Source organism: Saccostrea cucullata, unplaced genomic scaffold (genome assembly GCF_032062105.1).
Source record: "Saccostrea cucullata isolate Sc308-1 unplaced genomic scaffold, CSIRO_AGI_Scuc_v1 ctg1843, whole genome shotgun sequence".
NCBI classification, from domain to species: domain Eukaryota; kingdom Metazoa; phylum Mollusca; class Bivalvia; order Ostreida; family Ostreidae; genus Saccostrea; species Saccostrea cuccullata.
Window position 1 is genome coordinate 28,085 of NW_026937467.1, and position 25,136 is coordinate 53,220.

At 32.0% G+C, this 25,136-nt stretch overlaps 1 protein-coding gene across 5 annotated transcripts; it reads left to right on the forward strand.

The window, feature by feature from the left end:
• LOC134248254 (heat shock 70 kDa protein 12A-like) lies at positions 1-25,136 on the forward strand. 5 transcript variants are annotated; one of them, XM_062730665.1, is made up of 12 exons: positions 1-91; positions 11,498-11,581; positions 11,667-11,898; positions 13,311-13,433; positions 13,545-13,623; positions 16,106-16,233; positions 16,642-16,713; positions 18,461-18,532; positions 20,072-20,334; positions 21,592-21,798; positions 23,167-23,326; positions 24,262-25,135. In XM_062730665.1, exons 2-12 carry the CDS (start codon positions 11,546-11,548, stop codon positions 24,915-24,917), a joined length of 2,028 nt encoding a protein of 675 aa, XP_062586649.1. In that variant the 5' UTR covers positions 1-91; positions 11,498-11,545; the 3' UTR covers positions 24,918-25,135. The 5 variants fall into 5 exon arrangements, with proteins under 5 accessions (XP_062586649.1, XP_062586647.1, XP_062586650.1 ...); XM_062730663.1 differs by lacking the exon at positions 1-91 and adding an exon at positions 4,733-4,787 and having other exon boundaries at positions 24,262-25,136; XM_062730664.1 differs by lacking the exon at positions 1-91 and adding an exon at positions 8,444-8,699.

Below are 25,136 nucleotides of genomic sequence, written 5' to 3' on the forward strand. Positions count from 1 at the left end.
AAAAAAGCGGCGCTTGGTACAAATGGATATACAGTGTAACATCGTATTTCACTTATGAAGAAAAACGTATTTAAAAAGACACAAGTTAATCGTAAGTTTTTGCTTGCTTAATTTTTCAAACTGCAATGCATGTTACACTGTGTTATAAGACATTTAACTCATTTGTTCTCAAGACAAACGCATATATAAGTGGGATTTTTTCGATTTCTTCGCTCTTTCTTTAATTGTTCAGTTTATACTGTTATTTTCTATTTTAAGTGACTGTCTCTGTATAGGAAAGTCCCTTTATTGCATTTTGAAGCAAGTTTTTCAAATTGTTCTATATACGTTTTACCAAGTTGTATGATGAGTAGTACTGTAGTGTAAATTATGTATACGATACTACAATCTAATTTTACCAAACCTGGCAAAAATTATAGTGGTGTTAAAAAATCTATTTTTTAAGGAGGATCCAAAGCATTACTTCGTAAGGCAAGTTCATTAAAATTGCCTTCTTCCCTTAAGAAAACTAAAAATATATGTGATAGCTAATGACAAAGTGCATATTCAAGTGTAAATGTGCCGAAAAGAATGGGCCCCGACAAAGGAAGGAGCTATAATTTGATAATGCCAATATTACTATCATGTATGAAAATAACGATAAAAAAGGGATTAACAGGAATTTAGTCGATTTAAACAACATAGATTTTGTCTAGACGATAGATATGTATTTGCTAACGAGGTTATTTTAATGTTTATGACCTCTGCTTCCAATGGATATAAAGAAATGCCTCTAAAACACTAAATACAATTAGCACCCTTGGGAATACCAAAATATTTCTGGTTGATTTGATTTCCGAGAAATACCATTGTAAAAAAAATCAACTAAATTATCTTTTAAATATAAACTTCGATGTTAAGTGCAGAACCGGAACATTGTTATAATAAATAAAAAGTAGTTTTACAAATGACCAATGGCAAACATAGCAAATAAAGAATTTATTTAAACATAGGAAGCAGCTGACGATGAAATCAATAGGCTATGACTTATATTCAAACTGTTGAAAAGTGGTACAATTTCATAAACAATTCACTTCCGTCGATTGGAGTTCGATTTCACTTTTTTTACGTTGTTTTGGTTTTTTGGTACAAGCGTTTTAATAAAACTACTTAGAGAATATATTGTTATACAGTACTCCTGATTTTATCTTCCATATCTTAGTAAAGAGTAAAAAAAGTGCCCCCCCCACCCCCCCCCCCCCCCGTTGCTCAAATACGAGTTTCTAAGTAAACCAAACTATTAGATGTTGTTTATAAAAGTTGCAAAAGTACGCGTAAATCAAGTTTGATTGATGGAATATTTAAATGTTTAAAATATTTAAAATCGAAAAATAAATGAGCCTTTCAAAAAAATATAATATTGTTACAGCCTTTTCATTGTTTGAAATACATGACTCCATGCAGAAAATATGTGTAAATGACAGTCTTGTCCTTAACTTAATATTTTAAAGCATATATAAATATTATTGAGTAAATGATTTCTACATTTATCATCAAAAATGGTCAATTGTAACAGGGTCTGCTCTATATTATTATATGGCTTGTACATTTCCTCATAATTTAAAATAATCTTTCCAACTAAAAATCTGAAATTAATGATTTTTTTGATATCGGTTTTCAAATAAAGTCCTTTCCTGTAAGTATTAAATTTAACACAATTCCGATTACCCTACCGAGCGTTATGATTTGCTTATTTAAGTTTTAGTGGGTATAGTACATACTAAATCAAAAAAAAATAATTTCATTTTTATGTAGAAAAAAAAACACTTCTTACCTAGATGCCTCATCCTTTCTTTACCTAAGCTCTGAGAATTTGACCAGACGATTTTTTTTGTTTACAACGGGGCGTTCGATATTGAACGCTCGTATCCTGAATGTTTCGGGCTTACTCGTATACGCAATACAATCTCAGCGTTCAATAGAACGTCATGATTGAAAACAAAATTCTCTAGAGCTTTGGTATTATTTTCTAAACAATTTAAAACTATATAATAAATATCTTCTTTCTCACTAATTTTGAAAGGGGGAAAGAATACATATATAGCAAATACTGAAATGTTTTGTTTGACCCTGGTATAATGTAATTTTTTATGTATGCTTCATTATTCTGGGAGCAGGTCTTTGAATTTCAATTTGTATTGAGAAAACCTGCTTTTTCTTTCCTATGTTAAATTATAAGAAGTATTCTAGTGTTGATTGTCCTCTCCGTTACTTTAGTTTTAGGTACATGACCTCTCAGGTAGGAAGAAATACCCATAGAAAAGACATGCTTAGGGCTTTATTTCTCTCTAAAAATGTCCCACAGCTTCCTCTCATTATCCACATTTTGACTAGAAACAGTGTACCTCTTTTTTTGCTGTTTAGATACATTTTTTTTAATTATTACAAAAATGTTCATGGACTCTTAAAACATTCGAGGTGTGTCTTCTTGTTGGCATATGTAAAGTAATAATGCTCCCATTCGACACGAAACGTAATCAACTTTGTAACTATGAAATAATAATCGTTTCATCAACGTCTACGAGTATAAGTGTAAATAAGTTTGATTTTCAGGCATTAATTCACTTACAGCATTGGCATTTCTAGATTATTGACGTGACCATACTTACTACAAAAGATAATGTCGTAAGAAAGACAGATGAAGCATATAGAGATAAGGAACATTTTTGTAGTTTTCGGTGATGATGACTTCTTAAATAAAAAGTTTCTAGTGTGAAAAATAAAATTAAGGTCTTCTATATTTATTATGATAAAGGGCATCTAGAATTACGACTCTGGTATACTGAACATTTCGATGTGTACTTCATAACTCAGTATTACATGTCAGATGCATTAATTCATAATAAGTACTTTACATGTATTTCCTTGTGTTTAAGGATATCAACTTGTGACACTCATATTTTTTGAAAGTACTTGAGATTTCCTTTATAATCACGAGTCAGATTTCAAACCCCTTGTTCATATAAACCCTCACCTCAGTTGCAGTGTCTAGACGAACATTAATTTACACTTCATAGACATGATTTTAGCAACGTTTTTATTCATATTTTGAAAGAGTTTTCTGTATCTAACAATGTATAGATAATTTATCTCATAGTCTTAAACAATAGTTGAATGTGCAAAAGGTTATTACGTATGTCAATTATCAGAGTTATTTTGGACATTTATTTATTTTAAAAAGATAGTTACTGAAAAGTCCCTGAAAAATACTTTTTACGTAGGAATGTTTCATGGATTGTCAGGATTAAATCGACAGGCATTTGCAGACATTTAAAACACTTTTGAATCTTTGAATAGTGATTGGACGATTTCACTCAATACATTTTTTCTTGTAGGAGTACATCTGTATTCCATTAAATAGGAATAGGTTAAACATTACATGTTTATCTTATTCAATACAAAGTCACAATACTGCCACGTAGGTTTTGGCTTTCTCGGACAATAAATTATATAAAAACATTTTTTTCATGATAAATAATTTTATTTACATATTTTGAAAAAGATACAAACGAATTAATATTTACAGTTATATATACATGTAGTAATAAAAAGAATATTCATTTTGTAATGATGTACTGTATGAATATGTACTATTAACTTTTCTCCTTTAACTTTTCTATGAAGGGTAATCGGAAAAGTGTTCTGGTTATTGATGGTTGCATTAAACATTTCTTAAGAGGATAACTAAACATTGTTCCAAACATTTTTCCGAGTAAAAGACATCCTAAATATAGCATTCAAGCTTCTGGTTTAAGAACGTAAATAAAATCATCAATTCACCAAAATTGTGAAATATTGTCAATGTCCGCAAAGTTCAAGAAATGATAATGGCAGGATATCACCAAAAAAGTCGATAGTGATTGAGGAACATGAATATGGTTACAATGGTATTTAAAAATCTACACACATTTTTCCAAATTGTAGAACATATAATATATCGCACATGTACATCTTTACAACTGGATTAGACTTGCTGACAAGAGCAATTGACAATGGAATTAAAAAAAAAAACATTAAAGACTCTACAACAAAAATGCGAACAAATACAGCACCGATTCTATTTATCATTTTGAACAACACTCAGATACGGGTCACCATTGTCGCCTTCTCGATTATTTGATTTCATTTCAATATAATCGGTTTTAGCAATGAGAGGCGATTGTTTTTCAATATTTCCTTGAACCAGCATTATAGCCTTTTTATTTTCAACGGTCACATGATTTCTGCAATCCTTCACCATACTAGTTAAATTCCCTGTATGTGAGCAACATTCCTTGCTTCCTTCTTCGGGTCTTCCTTCTTTAACTTCACTTTTTGTTTCAAATTCGACAGTATAGTTTTTCCTCTCGTGATTGAACTGAATTTTTACTTCAGCTAGACCCTCAAACAGAACATCATTAGCATTAATGAGCGGAACAGACTCTAAACTCTGATAATGACCGGATTCCCTAATTGGCTTTCTTGGTTGAGATGATCGGTTCTTCTTAGATCTCAAGCATTTTACTACCTTTCTCATAAAGTACGCGCACACCACAAGGAAGAATAAAAGTAGTAGCGATGCCACACCAATATCTATTGCAAACTTGAAGGCATCATACGGTTTCTTTTCATGAGAGAAATTGTCGGTCAAATGTATTTTCTGGAGGGCTATAGAGAGAAAAAGCCAATCGCGCTATCTGCTTTTGTGACATTTGATATAATGTTGTCTGTGACCAAAAGATGGAGTGTTGATGATGATCCTTCTTTTGGTATCACTGGTTTTCTTATATTTTCTGAAATTATAACTTTGTGCAACTAGGTTCTGCAAAAATGCTCATAATTTTATCGCACTCAAAGTTAGCCACAGATCTGTAACTCTCCGAAAAAATATATTGATAGACCGGAGAGCGACAGTGCCACCCATTGAAAAAACTGTATATTTATTGCGCAAAAAAAGGTGCGCTCGGTTCTCGATTTATTTCTCCATGTTTTTAAATATGTAATCTCAAAATATTACTAACCGTATGTTCCTATCACTGTTTCCACGACCAAACATTCCTCATAATTGTTGTTAATAGTCCTCCTGACCCTGATGTTGTAATAATCGGAAATTTCGCTTATTTATACTGCCAGTTTGGTTTTCAAGATAATTCGATCCAATATGCTTCGTTCAGATGTTAACTACGCGAGTACTTGATAGAGGAGAAAGGAACTTTTTTAAAAATATTCCAGTTTAGCGATTGAGGTTAGAATTTTGACGAATTATTTAAGAACCGAGTGCACTTTTTTGTGCGCAATAAATATACAGTTTTTTCAATGGGTGGCACTGTAGCTCTCCGGTCTATCAATATATTTTTTCGGAGAGCTACAGATCTGCAGCTAACTCAAAGTATGCTAATCTATTTCAAGAAGTGAAAAAATCAAACATAGGTTTATTCGTTCGGAAATTGTATACAAATATATACATGAATGCAAGAAAGATAAGCAAAAAAATGTCATTGTATTCAATTGCCTAAATTAAAAAGTTCATTTTCTTACATATCTCAAGTATTGATAATTAATAGTTATCAGGACAATACATGTTCTTAAGAATCATGTTCTTAAGAATCAAGTGAAGGTGTAAACAATTTGAAAGAAGGGTTAGCTTACATACATAGCTCAAAAACTTTTAGATCAAAATATTATTAATAATTTTCTATGTATTATGAATATTACCTTGTTCATTAGTTGTATCAACTGATATAGAGGAAACGACATTTTCTTCACTCAAAGCATCTGTAGACAGCTCTGAAAAGTGAAATAATACACATGAAAAGAAGACTCATTGCGCAAATGTTTGAGATATAAAAATCAAATCCTTTTATAGAAAAATTGCAATGGCCAGAGATATAATTTTAACATGTGAAAATTACCATTGGAACTGATGCATCCAAAAGCCAAATGACAAGCCTGTGCAGCACACCTACATGTCATACTACATTTTTTTTTTTTTTTTGCTAATTTTTTTTTACATTTTGACATGCCCCCTCTGGTAACAAGACGGTAGAATTTTATGTTTCTTACATATATTGTATAATATAGCATTACTCATCAAATATTATGTTTGAACAAAATATCTATCGTAGTATCTGTATAATTTTCTTTAATGTGCTAAAAATTGGCATTTTCCTATATAATCCTATAGTAAATGTACCTGTATTTTGAGACGGTCCCTCAAAAATACCTGGACGGTAGATTTCCCCCAAACTTTGCATGTACACTGAAGTTAATGCAAGTTATAAATGGTATAAAAATGAAGAGTTTCGCTATTGTAGTTTTCACACAATAAAACTATAGTCGGTCCCTTTAAGGACGTGTATTTTTTTATGTCGAAAACAAAACCTGTGCACCTTTGTTTATTGATTGGGTTTAAGAGAAAACAAGACCTATTTCCAAAAAAAAAATCATTGTGAGACTAAACCCAGTAATCAAATTCAGTGTAGCCTTACGTTGTTTGAAATTTTATTTTGTGTCTATCCTAATTAAAAATGTTTCTTCGCCTTTACCGTCTTACCTGGAAGAATTGAAGGGTCTCTATTAATTACATGTATAAAATATCATATCATAAAAAAAATCCACAAAATCTTTCTTGATAATTGAAACTTTTTGATATTAGAATTGAGGTTTTCATCAATTTTTTTTTAAAGCATAAAAGTTAAAGCTAACAATCAGTAAACGATCTTAAAAATCTACAATCAATACTTTGTGAACATGACTTTGCACAGGTTAAGGGGATAGAATTCAAAAGGGAATCAGGTACATGTACTTTTGGAGGTTAAAGAATCCCCTATAAAATTTTAGAATTGACACAATTTCCTGATGCTTATTGGTGAAGTATTGATTTAAATAATCATGTTTCTAGAATTAAGCATAAGTAATTCTCGAACGGGGCGTAAATCAAACAATTATTCAATCGAAGGATGACAGTACATGCATGATAATGTGACTACTGTAGACGTCCTTTTTTCAATGGGGTCATAATTCTACAGAATCTTAATTTCTGTTTAATCCGCTGGTAGAAAATTGCGCGGATTTTCTAGAATGTCACTATATGCCTTACATTTATATTAATTACGCTTGTACAAATTTGTAAAAAAAAAATGTAACCGCGTATATAGCGTTAATTAATACCACACGGAAAAAAGTACTTCTACAGTAATCCAACTAGGTGTTTCAATTTTTTTTTCTTTTTGAGTAAAAAATTCACATTACCGTCTTGTGACACCTTACCTTTCGGCCTTTTTTTATAGTATAAATAGTATCTAAATATCTATTTCCTGCCTTTAGATCCTGCTTTGTCAGCAAGAATTCGTATTTTAAACCGACACACTTTTCACAGAACTTAATGTTAGACATCTTGCTATATATTCACCACAAAGTCATTTCCAAAATAGATCCTGATTTATCCTACAAGGTATTTAGCACCAAAACCACAGATCACAATTTAATTAGTCGGTAAACATACTTTTGGCTTTAAACATAACTGGAAATTAAACGGGTTGACAGAGGATGCTTTGTCATCCATGGCAGCTGATTCCACCAATGATGTTTAAAGAGGCCCTTGTTTTCGTTACTTCTGATATGTGTGTTTTACTAAAGGACATTTGAGCTTGCTTACTGTTCGAAACTGGTATCCATTTAATTCATGCTAAGTCTTTTTCTTTTTTATATAGTATTGGGGAAAATCAAGATTTAAGGAAAAAAAATAATTTTCTATGAATCAAACTGGCATTAGTTTGGACACTCAGGCGCAGATATATATGCAAAGGGAAGCGCTCGTTAAAGGGATATTAATGTGATGATACAAGGCAGCGAATTATTCGAAATATTGAGTTTTCCTTTTTGTGCTTTTGAAACACATAACATTTTAATCTACGGAAGGGTTTTAATTTTAGTGTAAATTAATTTTATGTTAATCAAACAGACTTTCACGTAGGCTTATACAGTATTTAAATGAAGCAATTGCACACTTTATCAAAGATGCCTATCAATCTTACGTCATTTATTTTTTGGAAAAACTTTTTTCTTCCATATTAGTTCAATACGAATCGTTAAATTCTTGTATTCAGTGTTATTTTTGCAATTTTGTTAAAGCTTATTTAATTGTATAAAGTTGTATACTAAGAATCAGTACCTTGACCAATTTAGTTATTCATGTTTTCACAACGAAGGTCTGATTTTTAAAGACAATTCAAGTGTTTACGTTAGTGACAAATATCTAAGCAACTTATGTATTATATAACAACCCTCTCCTCCTAGTCTTGTTTTTTTTCTTCTTCCTCAATCGACATTTAAATAATGACAATTTCGTTCCACTTAACGCCCATGGTTCTCTTCTTTAAAAAATGCATTTCTTGAGTATACAAGAGAAGTGAATATGTTATACTTAATAAAATAAGAATGCATGTGGCATCTTAAAACTGAAACTCTGTACTATTAAGTTATTCAACGTGATTTTAAATTATTCTATATGATACATGGAAGTTGAACAAGAGATCTTTTCCAGAGTATTCACAAAAAATAGAAATAACAGGAAAAAATACATACATCTTTTTCGTGTGCACATGTGTTTGTTCAGGAGATGAATTAGATAGCAATATTGGCATGGCGTATGGTAAAATTTATCCTTTTCATTGCTATAGGTAAGACAATTTGTTCTTAAGATTCAAACTACATTTACTTGCAAGTATTAAAAATACACTTAACGCATAGGCATTGATGTTTAACAATGTAGACAGAAACTTATAAAAAAAAAGACTTGATTGATTGACTGAATATTGTTTAACGTCCCTCTCAAAATTTTTTCAATCATATGGATACGTCACTGTATGCCGGTGAAGGGCTTCAAATTTAGACCTATACTCGGCACTAGGGCCTTTGAGCAGTGAGGGTTCTTTATCGTGCCAACGCCTACCGTGACATGGGACCAACGTCATTAAGGTCATATCCGAAAGACCTTTAGTGCCGAGCACTTGGCGAAGGAACAGTCACTACCTATGTTTACGTCTTAGGTTTGACGCGGCGCCGAGAACGCCATCCTCCCTTTCACGAAGTGATAAGACTTGAAAAAAAAAAGAAGAATGTCTGTTATCATGTATAATGTGTTGGTCAAAAAAGTTAAAATAGCCTTAATATACTGAACAAAACATTTCCGAGATCCACTGAAATTGCTTCTAGTAGATTTTATATGTATTATCAATCATGATATACTAAATATTTAAAATGATATGAATACTGTACAAGACTCCATATGTTCCGGTTTATGAAAATGAAAACGTTCAGTTGATATTCAAAGTGCATGATGGAATCGAAGCCAAAGTATACCTGTTATGGTATAATTTTCATAAACAAACACTCTTATCTGATATTAAGATCTACATTTTAATCATGTGAAAAAATATTAATTACAAAGTCGAATCGCAGCCCTATTTCAGACAAGACACTGAATTAAAATTATGCAGCACGGTTGAGACAACAAAGGAAGTTGGATTTAATTTACTAGGATTTACTAGGACAAAATGACTACCTTATATGGAAGGCAATTTTTAACAAGTGACGATGTCTTCGTCACACCCATTCTCCAATCAGGTGACTGAGTCTCAAAGCATGACAGTCTACTATGTGTTTACGATCCAATGGCGACACATGTTTTTCTTCGGTTTAATGCACAATTATTTAACTTGTCACCGGAAAAAAAACTGTACAGCTTCTTTATCACTCTATAAGACCGAAATTGAAAGAATATATTCTGAAGACAATGCTCCATGCTCATATTTAATATTGAGATTGTTTTAGATGATTAATACACAGCGTACAAACGCTTTGATGTTTGCATGTACATAAAACACTTTCTGATAATATTGAGAGGTTAAATAATAATTGCACCCTTCTCCTGCTGTCTAAAACTAAGGACCTGTATACTTCCTGCCTAAACTATGTACAGGTATATCACGTGAAAAAAACAATGTTTTATTGACACAAAATCACCTACATCTCTTTGAACAATGGTTTATGCCGATGTATTATAAATTGATATAAGTCTTCATAAAGCAAATTGTAAATGTGAGCATAGTAATGAAAGATTATATATCATTTTTTAAAAATATTTCTTTCACAAATATCAAAAAAAAGAATTAAAAATAAATTTCCAAAGGACAATTAAAATTGCCCTATGTTTTCAACACAGCTGGGTACTTGTAGTAGTCCACAATGCAATTTGCGGCTCATTCAGCAGTAGGTAAAGTTAACAGATAGCTAATTTACATGCAAATTTATGCTGACGTCAGAAAATCTCGTGGTGTCGACCTGTTTATACAGCAAATGCTTACTTTGGCATCACACAATAATATCACTTTTTCGAATTTCAACAAAATAAACTATTCTTTATTTTAAACTACTGGATATAGACTATATTAACACTTACAAATCATGTGAGGTTTCCTCGTTTATGAAATCACTCATAGCAAGATAAACATAATTCGCCGATTGCATTTCATTAGTCAACGTTACGTCATTTCGTAAAGACATGTGAGAGATGGACCAAGTAACATGTTTATGTTATACAAGAGTGAATTTTTTAGTCATTTTAAGTATTACTTGCAGACTAAAACAGACGATTTACTTGCATTAAATGTTTATCTATAAATTATATAATACTTTCGTATATTCCCTTGAAAATTTATACTGCTGCAGATGTATTGAAGGTTCATGGATTGCATAAAAATTGATAATCATATATTGCAAACAAGGGCGTGTCATCAATTGATTTTGACAAGCTTTTACGCATAGACTTAAGATATAAAAAGATATCTAAAATATTAATTACAAATGAATTACAGTGGAGCCTCGTTTATCCGGACACTTTGGTTCCTAGTTACATTGTCCGGATATGTGAAGAGTTCGGATATCTGAATTACCTAACTATCTAATGTCGAAAACACACGATTACAACGTCAATCTTCCTATCAGTTATAAAATCGTTTTAGAAATTAGTTATCTAAATTTGTTATTAACTTTTCAACCCACAATTTCTTAATTTTGTTTAGTTGTGTTTATCAAGTGAAAAAAAATTGCTTAAAACAGTTAATATGCTCTATTTTAATATAATGCGCTAAATATTGCGCAATTGAAACTGACTGCTAAATAACGTGACAGCTCTAAGTTACATAAAAATTGAATTTGAACTGAAAAGTATTTGTATAGAATAATAAGGATGGTTTCAGAAGAGCTAGTAGAATTTGAACGTCACGGAAGTTTTACAATTTCTTTATATTCTAGAAATCTAGTAACTGCATTATTTGCAATGATATTATGTTAAAAAATATATACCAATCCAGGCATCCATATTTGTATTATCTGACCTTAATTCACATAAATAAGGTAAATATAGTGTTCTTCTGTAAAAAAAATATATATATATAACATATTTTTTACATTTTAGAACAATTGTCTGGAATCATCGCTAATTCTTCTTACGACTGTCAAAAATATGCGGTGGATCTTTGCTTGCTGTCTTCTTTTCCTGGTTGGTAAAATCAAGTAAATTTTAACCCTCTATTTTGTACAATTAATGTTACTTTAAATTATCTATTTGTGTTGTTTTTCTACAGTCAGCTGATTCATCAAAAAACACAAAATCTTGTCCAGAGTCGACAAACACTATTAAGTATGTACCCTCCTGTCCAACGACAGAGGAAGATTGGAATTTACGAGCAAAGGCGAAGAATTGTTCGTCTGTAAAACAGAAATGTACATCGGCTAAAGATTTTGTTTATCACTGTGTCATAAACAGCTATGCCAATTCAACCATTGAAGTTTGTGCTCCGTCAGTCTCCATCATTGGTAATCTAAGTTTTTATATTTTGTTCAGACATTTTAATGCCCTTTTAAAATAAATTATATTATGTAGGTGTTTTTAAATCAATATTTTGAACGTTAAGTTCTGCACAGTGCAAGACAAAAAAAAAGTTTTACAGCTAACGTGATTAACATACTTGTTGTTTATAAAGCATTGCATATTATTCAATTGCATGAATTGTATGGAATGTGTACTCGGGAAATAGCAAATTTATGGTTCTCAAAGGGAGAAAAAAGTTTTTTGCCGAGGGGAGCCATAAATTTGTTTTTTCCCGAGTCCCCATTCCGTGACTGATTTATTATACCGAATTATACATAGGCGAAATCTTAATTATTTTTACCAATATTCCGACGTGTTTTAAGGCATAATCCCAAATGTATGTGGTTTAAACGAGTGTTTGACAACTAATGTATCGTGTCCGAGACCAATAAAATTATTTTGAAAAGGTATTTTCACTGACATTTCGAAATATTATCGTTGTCTTCATTTTGCAATATTTACATTCGCTGTATTTTTCTACTAAGCCAACTGTGAAATTGATTTGAATGTCATTTTCGTGTATACCCACACGTAGAGATAAACACGGTGAATCCAAGGGGGTAGCCCTGTTTTTTCAGGGAGTATTGTCCTCAGATGAGAATTCAGTCAATCAATTTAATAATTTCAATAATTTACTACGTAATGCCATTATGCACCTCCTATTTTACTTTCTTATCTGACACTTTATTCGCGTCTCCCAGAGCAAAACATGGATTTTGCTATTATAATAATATGGGAGTTGAGGGAACATTAAGTGAGCTCAGTGTTCACAGTTGTATGTGATAGCAACATGTGTATCTTTTTGTCATATTGTAAACAAAATTTCTGCAAAATGGTGCTACATGTATCATGATGTATAATATAATCAAAGTCATAACAAAAACGGGAATGTAAAATCGCTTGAAAAGGTTAATAAAGCGTAAACTGCCCCATATTATGTTATATCGTATAGCATAAGTTGAAATAAGCTTCATTCCTTATAATTTAATTCAGTGTAGACAACGAGACAATTTTCCCCTTAGAATAAGGCATCACATTGATTAAATTTCAAAAGTAACGTTAAGCGTAGTAATACGTTTTCGACGTAACTCATTGTGACGTAGGCAAGTTATGTTATGCAAAATGGAAAAAAAAAACCTTTTAGCCAATCAAATGATGTGTTACTCGTAAAATTAAATAAGATATAAAATCTGAAATACTTTAAATACTAGGAGGATCTATGCAGACTTCAAAATACTATATTTTTAATCCACTGCGGTCTCAAATAGATATGAGGTCAAAATTAAAATAATTTAAATTCATTATTTCCATTTTCGTCAGTATAAAATGTATTTTACGTCGATATCTTTTTAAATAGGACATAGCTGTGTGGAGTTTAATATGCGAGGAAGTTTGATTCAGGAGAGTCCATACAACATGTATAATTGTAAATATCCACAAAGTTGTCCATTTCGCTACAATTCTACGGATGTCTACAAATGTAAATATCATTTTACGACAATCTAAAATTAGTTTATATCGATTTATAGCGTAAACCTTTCATATAAAATTTCATATGGGTTACTTAGTTACATTTTTTTTTCATTTACAGATCAATCATGTTTTGCGATATCAAAACTTCAAGATAAAGAAAACTGTTCCCATTGCATTGATGTGCTAGGTATCCAGAGGTATGTTTTTATCATTTACGAAAGATTTCTTGCTTTCCGAAATTATATGTTTGAAAATGTTTTGTCCTCAAGATGATCATGAATACCCCCACCCCCTCCGCAAAAAAAAAAAAAAAAAAAATAGAGGGGCTTAAGTTATCTAAACTAATGCTAGGTCATAGCTTTACTCAATTTGAAAACTCGAAAATGTAATATTTTTATAGATTAAAGCATTCCTAGAAACAGATTGGAAGCTTATCTTGAAAATGTTTGTATATTAAAAGATATTATTTGTTAGATGTGGATTCTTTTATATGGCGAATGAAGAATGAGTGAAGCTCCGCAGTCAAAACAGTTTCTTTACGGAGATTTCGCGCTTTCACTTGCGTAGGTCTCAGGTAACTTTTAAAATCGCCGACAAAGTATCCTTGGACGAGTCCACTGGTTATTCTCAAAGGTGATGCATGGTCACAAAATGTATGGCTGTGCCCCAAAACTGAAATTGCTTTCCGCGTGCCTGCAAATGATGTGTACTTTGAGTGATAGCAATATAATAGGACAAACATAATGTTATAAATTAATTCTCCCTCATCCGTTTTTTTTTATTTAAAAAAATCGGCCAAAATTTTCAGTTTCATTGCTTTGTTAACGGAACCTTTAAAACTTTGGATTCGTACGGAAGATTGTATCAGTTTTTGTTTTGAGCATGTCGCATAGCTAGATCCAATCCGAGTAGTCACGTGGATTTTTTGGAACCTAAAGTCCCTCCCCTCTCCACTTTGAAAAACTTTGCTACAGGTTTGTAACAATCTATTTAGATTGCGGTGTATTAAATGTGATGAACGTCATTAAGCAAAAAAAGTATATAATTTGAAGTAGGTAAATAATTGTCTGCATAAAAATAATGTTTTAATAAATTAAGAAACGGCCAATTTGCTCCGTAGATATTCCTGAAAGTAAGTAACGTAAATACATTTTTAAAAAGTAGTACGATAAATTTAATATATTTAATATTCTAAATTCAATACATGTCTATAAATTTTGTTTCCTAGTTCAACAGAAGATTAATTAAACTCCATGTCCCTCATCTTATACCATTTTAGGATATTAATGACTCTTCTAAGTTGACTTTCTATAGATTAAGTATTTCTGACGTTTTGTCAGTATATACTTGTATATACATGTCATTATTATCCATCCAGTCTTATTTTAGATAAATTCTTACGGTGTTAGCTATACCTCACATGCATATATAATGTTCAATCAAGGGCAGGTAAGTGTAAATTCTCCATATTTGCAACACTGCATGGACAAAAATCATGAAATTAGTACAGTGGACCTTCAGATATCCGGACGCCAGATATCCGGATGCTTCAGTATCCGGACGATTTTTCATCGGAACGAAATTTTTAAATGCTGTGTTGTCTTGTTTAATTGGTGATTCAGATATCCGGATGCTTCACATATCCGGACAAATGGACTGGGAGCCAAAGCGTCCGGATAAATGAGGGTCCACTGTAAATGTATTACAGTCTAAAATAATTTTTAACATTTAAATTGGGTGTCTTATTGACAGACCGCTAAAAAATATAAAGGTAAAATTAGAAAAAGATTTAAAAGCAACATAAGGGACCAAAAAGACCCCAAACACAGAATTCAGTGCAGTCATAATGGAAAGCTTTCCAGGTTACATGTATTCGTTGAAAGAAAATTTTACTTCCAATTCTGTGACATAAATGAATCCAAAGGAATGAACTGGAAAACCAAACTTGTGTCATCAATGATTACTTTGAACGATCAATCAAGTTTGATTTTTTTATGTATAAAATGACAAAAAATGAACTGTTCTGAACAAAGTATGCATACATGTATGTCCAATGGCATTCAAACATGTCTTTCTTTGTAAGACAAATCGATTTAGTTTCATGACATTTTATTCATTAACAAATATTTACATTGGCTGTGTTTTTCTAGTGAGTCAACAGGGAAATTGATTTGAATATCATTTTCGTGTATACTCAGGCGTAGAAATATACACGGAGAAACGGGCTTTTGCGTGACGTCACAATAAGGGTACAGCGACGTTAGTGAAAGTATAATGATATGAGGCAGAGAGAACTTCAAATATTGAGTATATTTTTGGTGCTTCCAAACATGTAAAATGTAAAGATAAGGAATGTTTTTAATTTTAGTGTGAATTAATAGTGTGTGAATCACACAGACTTGCTCGAAGACATACTTTTCATGAAGCGCTAACACGCTTCATGAAATATGCCTAGGTGTCAAGTCTGTGTAGTTCACACACTAAACTCACGCAAAACTTTAAAAACTCCTTAAGTAATAACCAAAATGTTCAAATTTTCGGTTGGGGGATGTGGCATTCTTTCATATACAGAATCCTTTAAAAAATTAGAAAGTCAGGAAAGTGTTTGGTAGAAATTAGATCTGTTTGATGAATTGCTCTCCACTATTCTTTGTTAAGGTTGATTTTCCTTCCTTCCAGGAATCAAGTCGAAGACACTTCTAGTTGTAACGAAATGATATGGCAGATAGTCGCTTTGATTGCCACAATCATAATTGTTACTATTCTGGCAATTTGGTTTTACATTTATCGAAATGTCAGGAGTAGAGGTAAGAATGTCTCTAATTATTTTTATTGCTAGGATTCGAAACACATGAATTCCATATTTTGTAAATAAATAATAATTAAATAATATTTTTTTTTCGCGATTAACCTCTCCATCAGATTTTTTTCTATAATATCATGAACTAGCTTCATAAATATCAATAATGAGAACTGTGTTTTGATACTAAATTCACAAAGTTAATAAAATATTTGTTATAGCTGGAGTTATAGGCATTGACATGCATAATTTCCCATCTTTATTAATTTTTTAAAAGATAATACGTTATTCGTAGCACAATCAAAGTGCTAAACACTGTCAATGCTGTACAGGTAAAGTTTATAATTGCGTCAGGTACATGTAAATAAGTGTAAGCACCCAGAGTTTTATATTATTTTATTTATTTATTTTAAAGGAAAAGAAGAGGGTTTCATTGTAAACTGGAAGCCTGAGAACGAATACATGGAACTAAATGAAGGGCAAACATGTAAATTTTTTAAACTCCATATTGAATATTTGGGATTTATTGTGTTTGCCTTCAGTGTCTGTACGAGGGTTGTCTAAAAAATTCGTGGACAATGACGTTTTTGACAAAATAATTGGTTCTATATGCATCAATTGTATATCAAAATATTTCTCATGAAAAACCAAGTCAGAGTGGTTTGAATTTTATTGAGGAAATTTAATATTTTTGTAAAAATCAAGGTCTTTAAAGATCGCAGATTGTCCGCACGGATCAGTCTGACTTTAAGCTAATTTCATCAGAACGTTAAACATTTGGATTTTGATTTAACACATGTTCATGGACACACACTTCAAATTTTTTAAGGTGCAATGCACTTCCAAGTGCTATCAATAATCGTTAAGTATAGATTATAATTTATTTCATTTTAAAAATTCAAAACAATGCACAAAAATTACGGATGTTATCTATATAAACAGTTTGTATACACAAACTGCACACCCCAGTCCGACGCTGCGCTAGATTTATAACAACATCATGAATAGAAATCTCCATTTTCAGTAAATTACATGTGTTTTTAAATTCTTGTAGTGTCTTCGAATTTGTACACACAGTTGGAAAACCGTATATACCAATCTGAAATTGATACACTAAATGTATTTCAATAATGTTCAGTTGGTTTAACAAATATTTTGTCTCTTGCGTCGTTTCAACCGTATAAAAACTAATTTTTTGATCGTACGCTGCCCCGTGCGAACGGCCGACGTCGCTTTTTTTTTCGAGTTTTGACACCTATTTGTCAGGGTCTTTGTTTTGTATTTCTAATGTCTATATAGTGAGTGATACTAGAGATATCAGAAAATGATTAAAGCCTCTTCATTTGTGTTTCATAAAAATTTTATTAATTTTTGACTTGTCGTATATAAAAAATTGGTCCGTGCGTACTATCCGCGACCTTTATATACCCCGATCTTTACAGAAATATTAGGTTCCATCAATAAAAATTAAATCATTCTGATTTGTTTTTTTTTTTCATAAGAAATATTTTGATATAGAAAAGATTCATATAGAACCATTTATTTTCATAAAAACGTCATTGTCCACGAACTTTTTAGACCACCCTTGTATGTCTGTTTGTTTGTCTGTCAATCTATTTGTCTTTTAATCTTCAAAATCTTCTGGCTATTCCTTTTATATTTCATCTATCAAAGGTGCATTTCATGTGCCAAGATCTTTTTCTGATTACCTCCAAATTGGACCTCTGGCTTTGAGCTTGGAGTTTGACCCACTTTTACACCAAAAATGAATTCCAAACTTTAAACTTGGTCATAATTTTTGAACAGTTGGTGTTAGGGCTTTCATACTACGCATGTATATCTATTGTGACAAGTCCTGGAATTGATATTTTTATCCTTTTGACATTGACCTTAAGGTTTGACCCGCTCAGAAAAAAAGCTAACTTTGGACATAAGTTTTATGAAATAAGCACTAGGGCTTTCATTTTCCACAGTTTGTAAAAAGATAAAAGGAACACCTTTAGATACCAAAACTTTTGATATTATGACCCCTTGGCATAGAAGTTTGACTCATATTTGAGAAACTTTCACCATCGGCTGACAAATGGGGGTATCAGTGTTTCACAGGCAAATATTGTTTTACATAAAGATGGACGCGTGTTCATGAATAATTAATGGTACTACATGTACATTAAGTTGTCTTTTGCATAACTGTTGAAATGTTCAGCAATGTAAAGTCGTGGAATTTCTTACAGGTAAAGAGATTGATTCCCAATCAAAGCATTGTGAAACCGAATTTGTGTCCTCAGAGTCTTCATTGACGAAAGGTTATCTTTTGTTCATATTTGATATATCCGATGTATTGCCCAAAATTAAAATGAAAAAGCATTCTAAAGGTATTGCATAAGCAGTACCAGTTCTCTACCGAGTACCGACCAGTAAAATCTGGTTCACACTATCAATTGAAAATGCTACAACTCCATCAAAAATCATTGAAAAGTCGAATGAAATCTAAACCCTACATCTTTTAAAGTTTTCTTTCAAAGGGTGGTTCCCTGGGGATAACAAAGAAAAACTACATTGTACATTGTAATTAGGGATAAGAAATCTTTTTGATATAAACGATTTAAATAAATATGAATTTGCCTTGTCTTCTCATGCCCAGCAATCGAAGATTTGGCAGTTATTCCGTATGTAGCATTAACCCTAGCTAGCTCATAAATTTTGATTGGGTAAGGCTATAATTTCTTTCATATTTAACTGAAGTTTTCATTTCATTGGATACAAAAAAATGTTAGCCTTTTGATCTAGATCTTTGGAGTATTACATGAATTTGAGAAAATTCAACACCCATTTTAGATGCCATGAGGGGGCATCAGATTTTACAAACACGTCTGTTTTTATATCTGATCATTTTTTGTCATAAATACATGTATTACTATTATTATAATTATATATCTTTGATAACATATTTTACTTTTTTGTGATTTTTCAATTTTTTTTTTTCATTCTCGCCAATGGGTGCGATCACAATTCTTCCATTGGTACAGATATCGATTTGCCATTGGTTTGTCTTTGACACCAATGTAGAACAATGGTGCAATTGGTTACCTTCAAATTGTGAATCGCATATTGGTAAACCAATGACAAAACAACCAAAGGCTGTGCCAATGACTATTACAACTGAATAGTGGTATCACTTCGTTACTTATAGTAACCAGTGAAAAGCAGTGGTTAACAACGGCAAATGTTGAGTTTTTCACCGTTTTCAAGAAACAGCAAATCTAATAAGAAACTTGTTTGTTACACTGCTCAAACAAAATAAAATTATTTTTATGGAAATTGATTTATATGAAAACTTGTCTTCAGGTGATTCTTTTTTTTTTTGTCAAATGAGTGATCATTTGTTTGAAATTCGTAATACTATGTAGAGATAACACTATTCTCCCTTGAATTGTAGTAGAATTCATCTGAAGTGTTATTACTAGTGAGGAAATTTCACGGTTATCATGCTAACAGGAACAGTCCAGGTAGCCATCTTAGTTGTGACCCTAATGATCTTCGTTACCAATCTTCCATATAATTATGTGGTTGGCCTGCAAAATAGGTATCTTATAAAAGTTACCAATAGTAAACATTGGTACCGAGGTTTTGCCATTGGTAAATTACACCACCAATATCAACCAATGGGAGAATTGTCAACGCACTCAATGTGTATTCGACATTGCTGTTTGTTATATTTTTCAAACATTTCTGTCATGATTTCAGATACATGTTCAAAACATGAAGAACCCCATTGTTGCTTTTATTCTGTATTCATGCAAAAGTACTAATTATTGTAATTTCTCTTTATTTTCTTTTTCAAGATATACAGAATGGTGTCGATGACAGATATATTGTTTCCATAGAAATTAGCAATTCGTACTTTGGTTGGGCTACTCAAGATCTTAAAGATAGGAGACATATAAATGTAAAAGATGAAGGCAGGAAGGATAATCCAACAAGAAAACAACCAACATCTATTCTTCTTGAGAAAGACGAAGATCTGTTTGGCTACGAAGCTCTGCAGTCCTATATCAAGAAAACAAGAGAATGTACTTTTTATCATAAAATGGAAAAAATTGCTCTGGTAAAAGAAGCATTTCAGAAAGGGAGAGGGAAATGGGGATCAAGATCCGTGTTGTTAGAAGATTATCAGCTCTCTATTATGATTAACATTAAAACATTTATGAAATGCCATTTACCAATACCTCCTTAGCTCAACTGAGTTAAAAGCTCGCAAGCTTTTATGATTATTAGTTGTCCGTCTGTTATCCTCTGTAAACTCTGTAAACTTATATTTTTATCTTCTCAAGAACCATTGGGCCAATTTTAACCAGTGTTGGTACAATGCATTCATGAGATAATTGTTTAAATTGTAGATAAAAGTAAAAGACTGCTTCTTTTCCAAAAGGAGATTATCAAAAAGACAAAAATAGGGGTGGTTCACATACATAGATTTTAAATGGTTTACATCATATCACTCATAGTCCAGGTTTGCACACAAGGAAATCAAATATTTACGTTTGTTTTATAAGACAAATCATCGAAAAATGTCTCAAAAACCAATGGCCAAAAAACTGATATGGAAACTTACTGAGATAGCAAAATTTATATAAAAAATTTAAATGGCCACCTTGATAGAATGGGGCTACAATAGGGCTGTACAATTTGTACATAAAAATGTACATAAATTTTTATAGTAAAAAAATCTTTTCCACAAAAAACACCTGGCCAAAATAGCATACAATTTTGTGGGAGCTTTAAGAGATTGGGAAGATTATAAGTTTTTATTATAAACATTTACTTCTAAGAAAAGTTGGGCCGTAATAGGGATGAGGAAATCACAATAAATTATATGGGAACACTTTTTAATTTTTATTTGTAAAAACCAGCGACTAGAAAAAACTGAACGTGATGTGGAGGCTTTTTGAGGTTGTTAAGAGTCTAAAATGTTAAAATCACGACCCCCGGAGATAGGGTTGGGCCACAGTGGATTGATATATGTAGAATTTATTTTTAATCTTCCTTAGAACTACTGGTCCACAAATCCTGAAAATAATGTGAAATATTCTAGAGGTAGTGTACCATATGATTTGTAAATCATGACCAGAGGGACTATTTGGAACAACAATAGGCCTGGGAAACAAGATATCACAAGGGGATAATTTTATGAAAAACAGCAGAACAGGAAGTGACTCATGTGAGCGTTGTAGCAAATAAACTTTTTGTTTCCGTTTATAGGTTTGTGTTAATACTTTCAGTACTATGATAAATGATATTGATGCTTGATTCAGCTGACATTTCATACAAATAATCTACTAGTATTGTTGTGTCTTTTCTGTAGGCAAATACCGGTAGTGAAATGTGTCCTAAACGTATCTATAGAAAAATACTAAACTACATTGCTGATCAAGTTTTTGATGAAGCAAATCATGAGTCAAAAGAGTGTGCACGAAAACCAAAAGATATTGAATTTATCATTACTATCCCAAGTTATTGGAAAGATGAGGATTTGGGAAGAATACTTGAAGATTCCGTTAAAAAATCAAAGGTTATTTCATTTTCACATCAAAAGTTTCAAAAATAAAACTAGAATATGTAAAAATGATAAAATATTAATGCCATCGATCGCTATATTCCCCATAATATTTAAAAGTATCTAAAATTGTAAAAAAAAAAATATAATTGCTTCTTATTTAATTGCTTCTTTTGTAGCGCAGCTGAGCCGGAGGCTCAGATGAGTTTTCTGATCAAAATTTGACCGTTGTCTGTCGTTGTTGTCGTTGTTGTCGTCGTCATTCTGAACTTTTTATTTTCATCTTCTTCTCAAGAACCACTCGACGACCAATTTAACCAAACTTGGCAAACAGTATCCTTGGGTAAAGGGGATTCAGGTTTGTTCAAAAAAAGGTCATGCCCTCATCCAAGGGGAGATAATTCAGAAATAGTGAAAATTTGATGGTGTTTCCTCAAGAACAGCAAACCCAAGATTGCTCATAATTAAATGGAAACAACCTCTGTAAATGCAAAATTATGTTTGTTCAAAACATGACTCCCGGTGGTAGAATTGAGACACATTGGGGGATCAAAATTTTACATAGGAATACATAAGAAAAATCTTTAATACAGAAAAAAAAATTCTCAGGAACAGCAAAGCCTTATTTGGTCATAGTTACATGGAAGTATCCTCTGGTAGTGTGGATTCAAATTTGTTCAAATCATCACCCCAGGGCACGGTTGGGGCCATAATTGGTGATCATATTGGAATTATAGAAAAAAATCTTTAAAATCTTTCTTCTCAAAAACAACAAAGCCATGATTGGTCATACATGTAGTTATATGGAATCATCCAAGTTTGTTCAAAACATGATCCCCCGGGAGAGCCACAATGGATGAATAACATTTTACGTAGGAATACATGAAAAAAGACTTAAAATTCTTCACAAAAACAACAAAGCCATGATTACGTTACGTGTAATCATCAAAATAAAAGCATCAAAATGGTAATGTGAATTTAAACTTGTTTATATTGTGAGAATTAGGAGAAAAGAGGAGCCATTAGAGTAAAAGGATTATAAAGGCTTTATCAATAAAAATTTTCATCCTGAAAACAACAAAGCCATTATGTGTCATATTAATTCAAAAACATCCTTAGGAAGTGTAGATTTAAGTTTGTTCAAATACCCCACCCCCTCCCTTGAATACTGAACTGAGATAACCTTTTACCCAGCCAGTTGCTCAGGTTAGCGATGTGGCCCCTTAACCTTTTGTTTATAAAGACTTTTTACTGTAGTTTCATACATATATGTTTAAAAAAACATTTCTTGTGCAGGTCAAATATCCTATCAGTATGTCTTATTATTTGCAATTATAATTTTTAACAATATTAAATGCATTTATATGCCTGGAAATCAAATAGATAAATAAAGAGAGTGCTCGATGGAAACTGGTGACCAAAGCTGAGGTGGTGTCTCCTTTCTTACATGAAGTCAAGGCGGATGTTTTATGTCAGAACTTTAATGTCGACCATTTATCATTTGAGGAGGGAACAAAATATGCTATTCTAGATATAGGCTCTAGTGAGTAGATGATTTTTATTTTCATAATTATTTATCCAGAACAATAAAATACTGCATGGTTTTATTATACCCATCGCTTGAAAAGTGGGCGGGTATCTCCTTACCTTTATCTGTGAGTTTGCCCGTCCGTCTATCACTATTTTGGGTATCAATTTCATATCTGCAATTGATATATATCATACCACTATATGAAATTTTATGAGACTTTTACAGAATCCTTGTTACATGTAAATACTGAAATATATGGTGATAAAAACAGTATTTAAAGTCAAAAATCCATTAAACATCAACAGATAGGAGCGGGGAAAACAAGGACCTCCAAAAAATGAGAACTGGGATCAGGTGCCATGAAGGAATGAGTACCCCCTGTAGTCAGGCCACTCCCGTCATGTGCTCCTTCTCAATATTAGGAATTAATGGGGAAAACCTGTACTTAATTGCGTGCTTAGATAAAAATAATGACCTAATAATCAGAACAAAAAACACAAGTGTTGTATTACTTCTTTAACTGACACTTATTTCGGCTCTCCCAGAGCAAATAGGGATCTTGCCATTATAATCCTATGGGGCGGTGTGTAATATTGAATTGGCTTGGTGCTCACGGTGCCATTTGTATCTGATATTGTCACCTTTCTATTTGACTTTTGCAGTATGCTTTATAGGACTTTCATTTCTATTAACTGTTCGTTTTTAGCCCCTGTAATTTATTCTTCTGGGGTATATAGCTTTTGCCCTATCAGTCCGTTCGTCTCTCTGTATCTAACCTTCGACTAAACTGTTTTACAAGGTCACAGTGTTACACAAACTTCTTTTCACAAGAACCCATGCATCAACTGTACAATAATGTTTCGCAAAAAAATATATATATCCTATGCCATAAACAAATTAACTGGATACTTCTTAAATACACATTAATTTATAAACTGTACTTTCAGCTGCCTGTGAACTGACAATTCTTGTTTCAAGTAAAAAAGGGCCAGACTGTGTATGTGGTAAACCATATCGAAAAAAATGGGGGGAAGGGGTCGATCAATCATTTTCCAATATGATTAATATCATAATTGGAGATGATGAGATGAACACATTTCAGATGGACAACAGTGGAGAGTTTCAAAAATTATTTTTCTCCTTTGAAAGTTTAAAGACCAAAAAATCCTCATTCAAATCGAGTAATTTGGACGGTGTAGAATTGCTCTTGCCCACTGCTTTGCACAGCTTGATACGGGAAAAGAAAATCGATGTAAAGACATCAATAGAAAAAAATGTCAATAAAACGAAAATTTCTGCCGATTTGATTTCATGGATAGATAGCGGCGATAAAAGTTGCTTTCGTTTGAAAGTTAAAGCGATGGAAGCATTATTTAAACAAATGTTGGATGACATAGATAAAACAATCGAAGACCATTTTTCACAGGACAAAAACTGTGAAATGAAATGTGTGTGCGTAATTGGTGGATATGCAAATTGTAAATTGGTGCAAAAAAAGGTGCGAGAAAAATTTAAACTGCGAACAGTTGTAATACCAAAGAATGCAGATCTTGTTGTTGCCAAAGGTGCAGTGTATTATGGATATAAGTATTGTGGCAAATAGACGTATATTTCTGATAAATATCTATCATTCTCCTATGATATTGTTATTTAGACATTATGTATAATGCATAAACTATAGGTCGTTTAACACTTGAATTCCGATTCTAACCAAAGATGTCTCAATAACCATCATCATTATATTAAAACATATTCTATTTTTACCTTTGTAGATTATTCTTTTTGTGTACTCATGATTTACATGTAATAAAAAAGAAAGTTA

Bases quoted from the DNA above. Each gene is read 5' to 3' on its own strand.
- LOC134248254 (XM_062730663.1), top strand. The intron at 18,533-20,071 runs GTTATCTTTTGT...TTCTTTTTCAAG, and splicing joins AGAGTCTTCATTGACGAAAG to ATATACAGAATGGTGTCGAT. The intron at 23,327-24,261 runs GTGAGTAGATGA...CTGTACTTTCAG, and splicing joins TATTCTAGATATAGGCTCTA to CTGCCTGTGAACTGACAATT.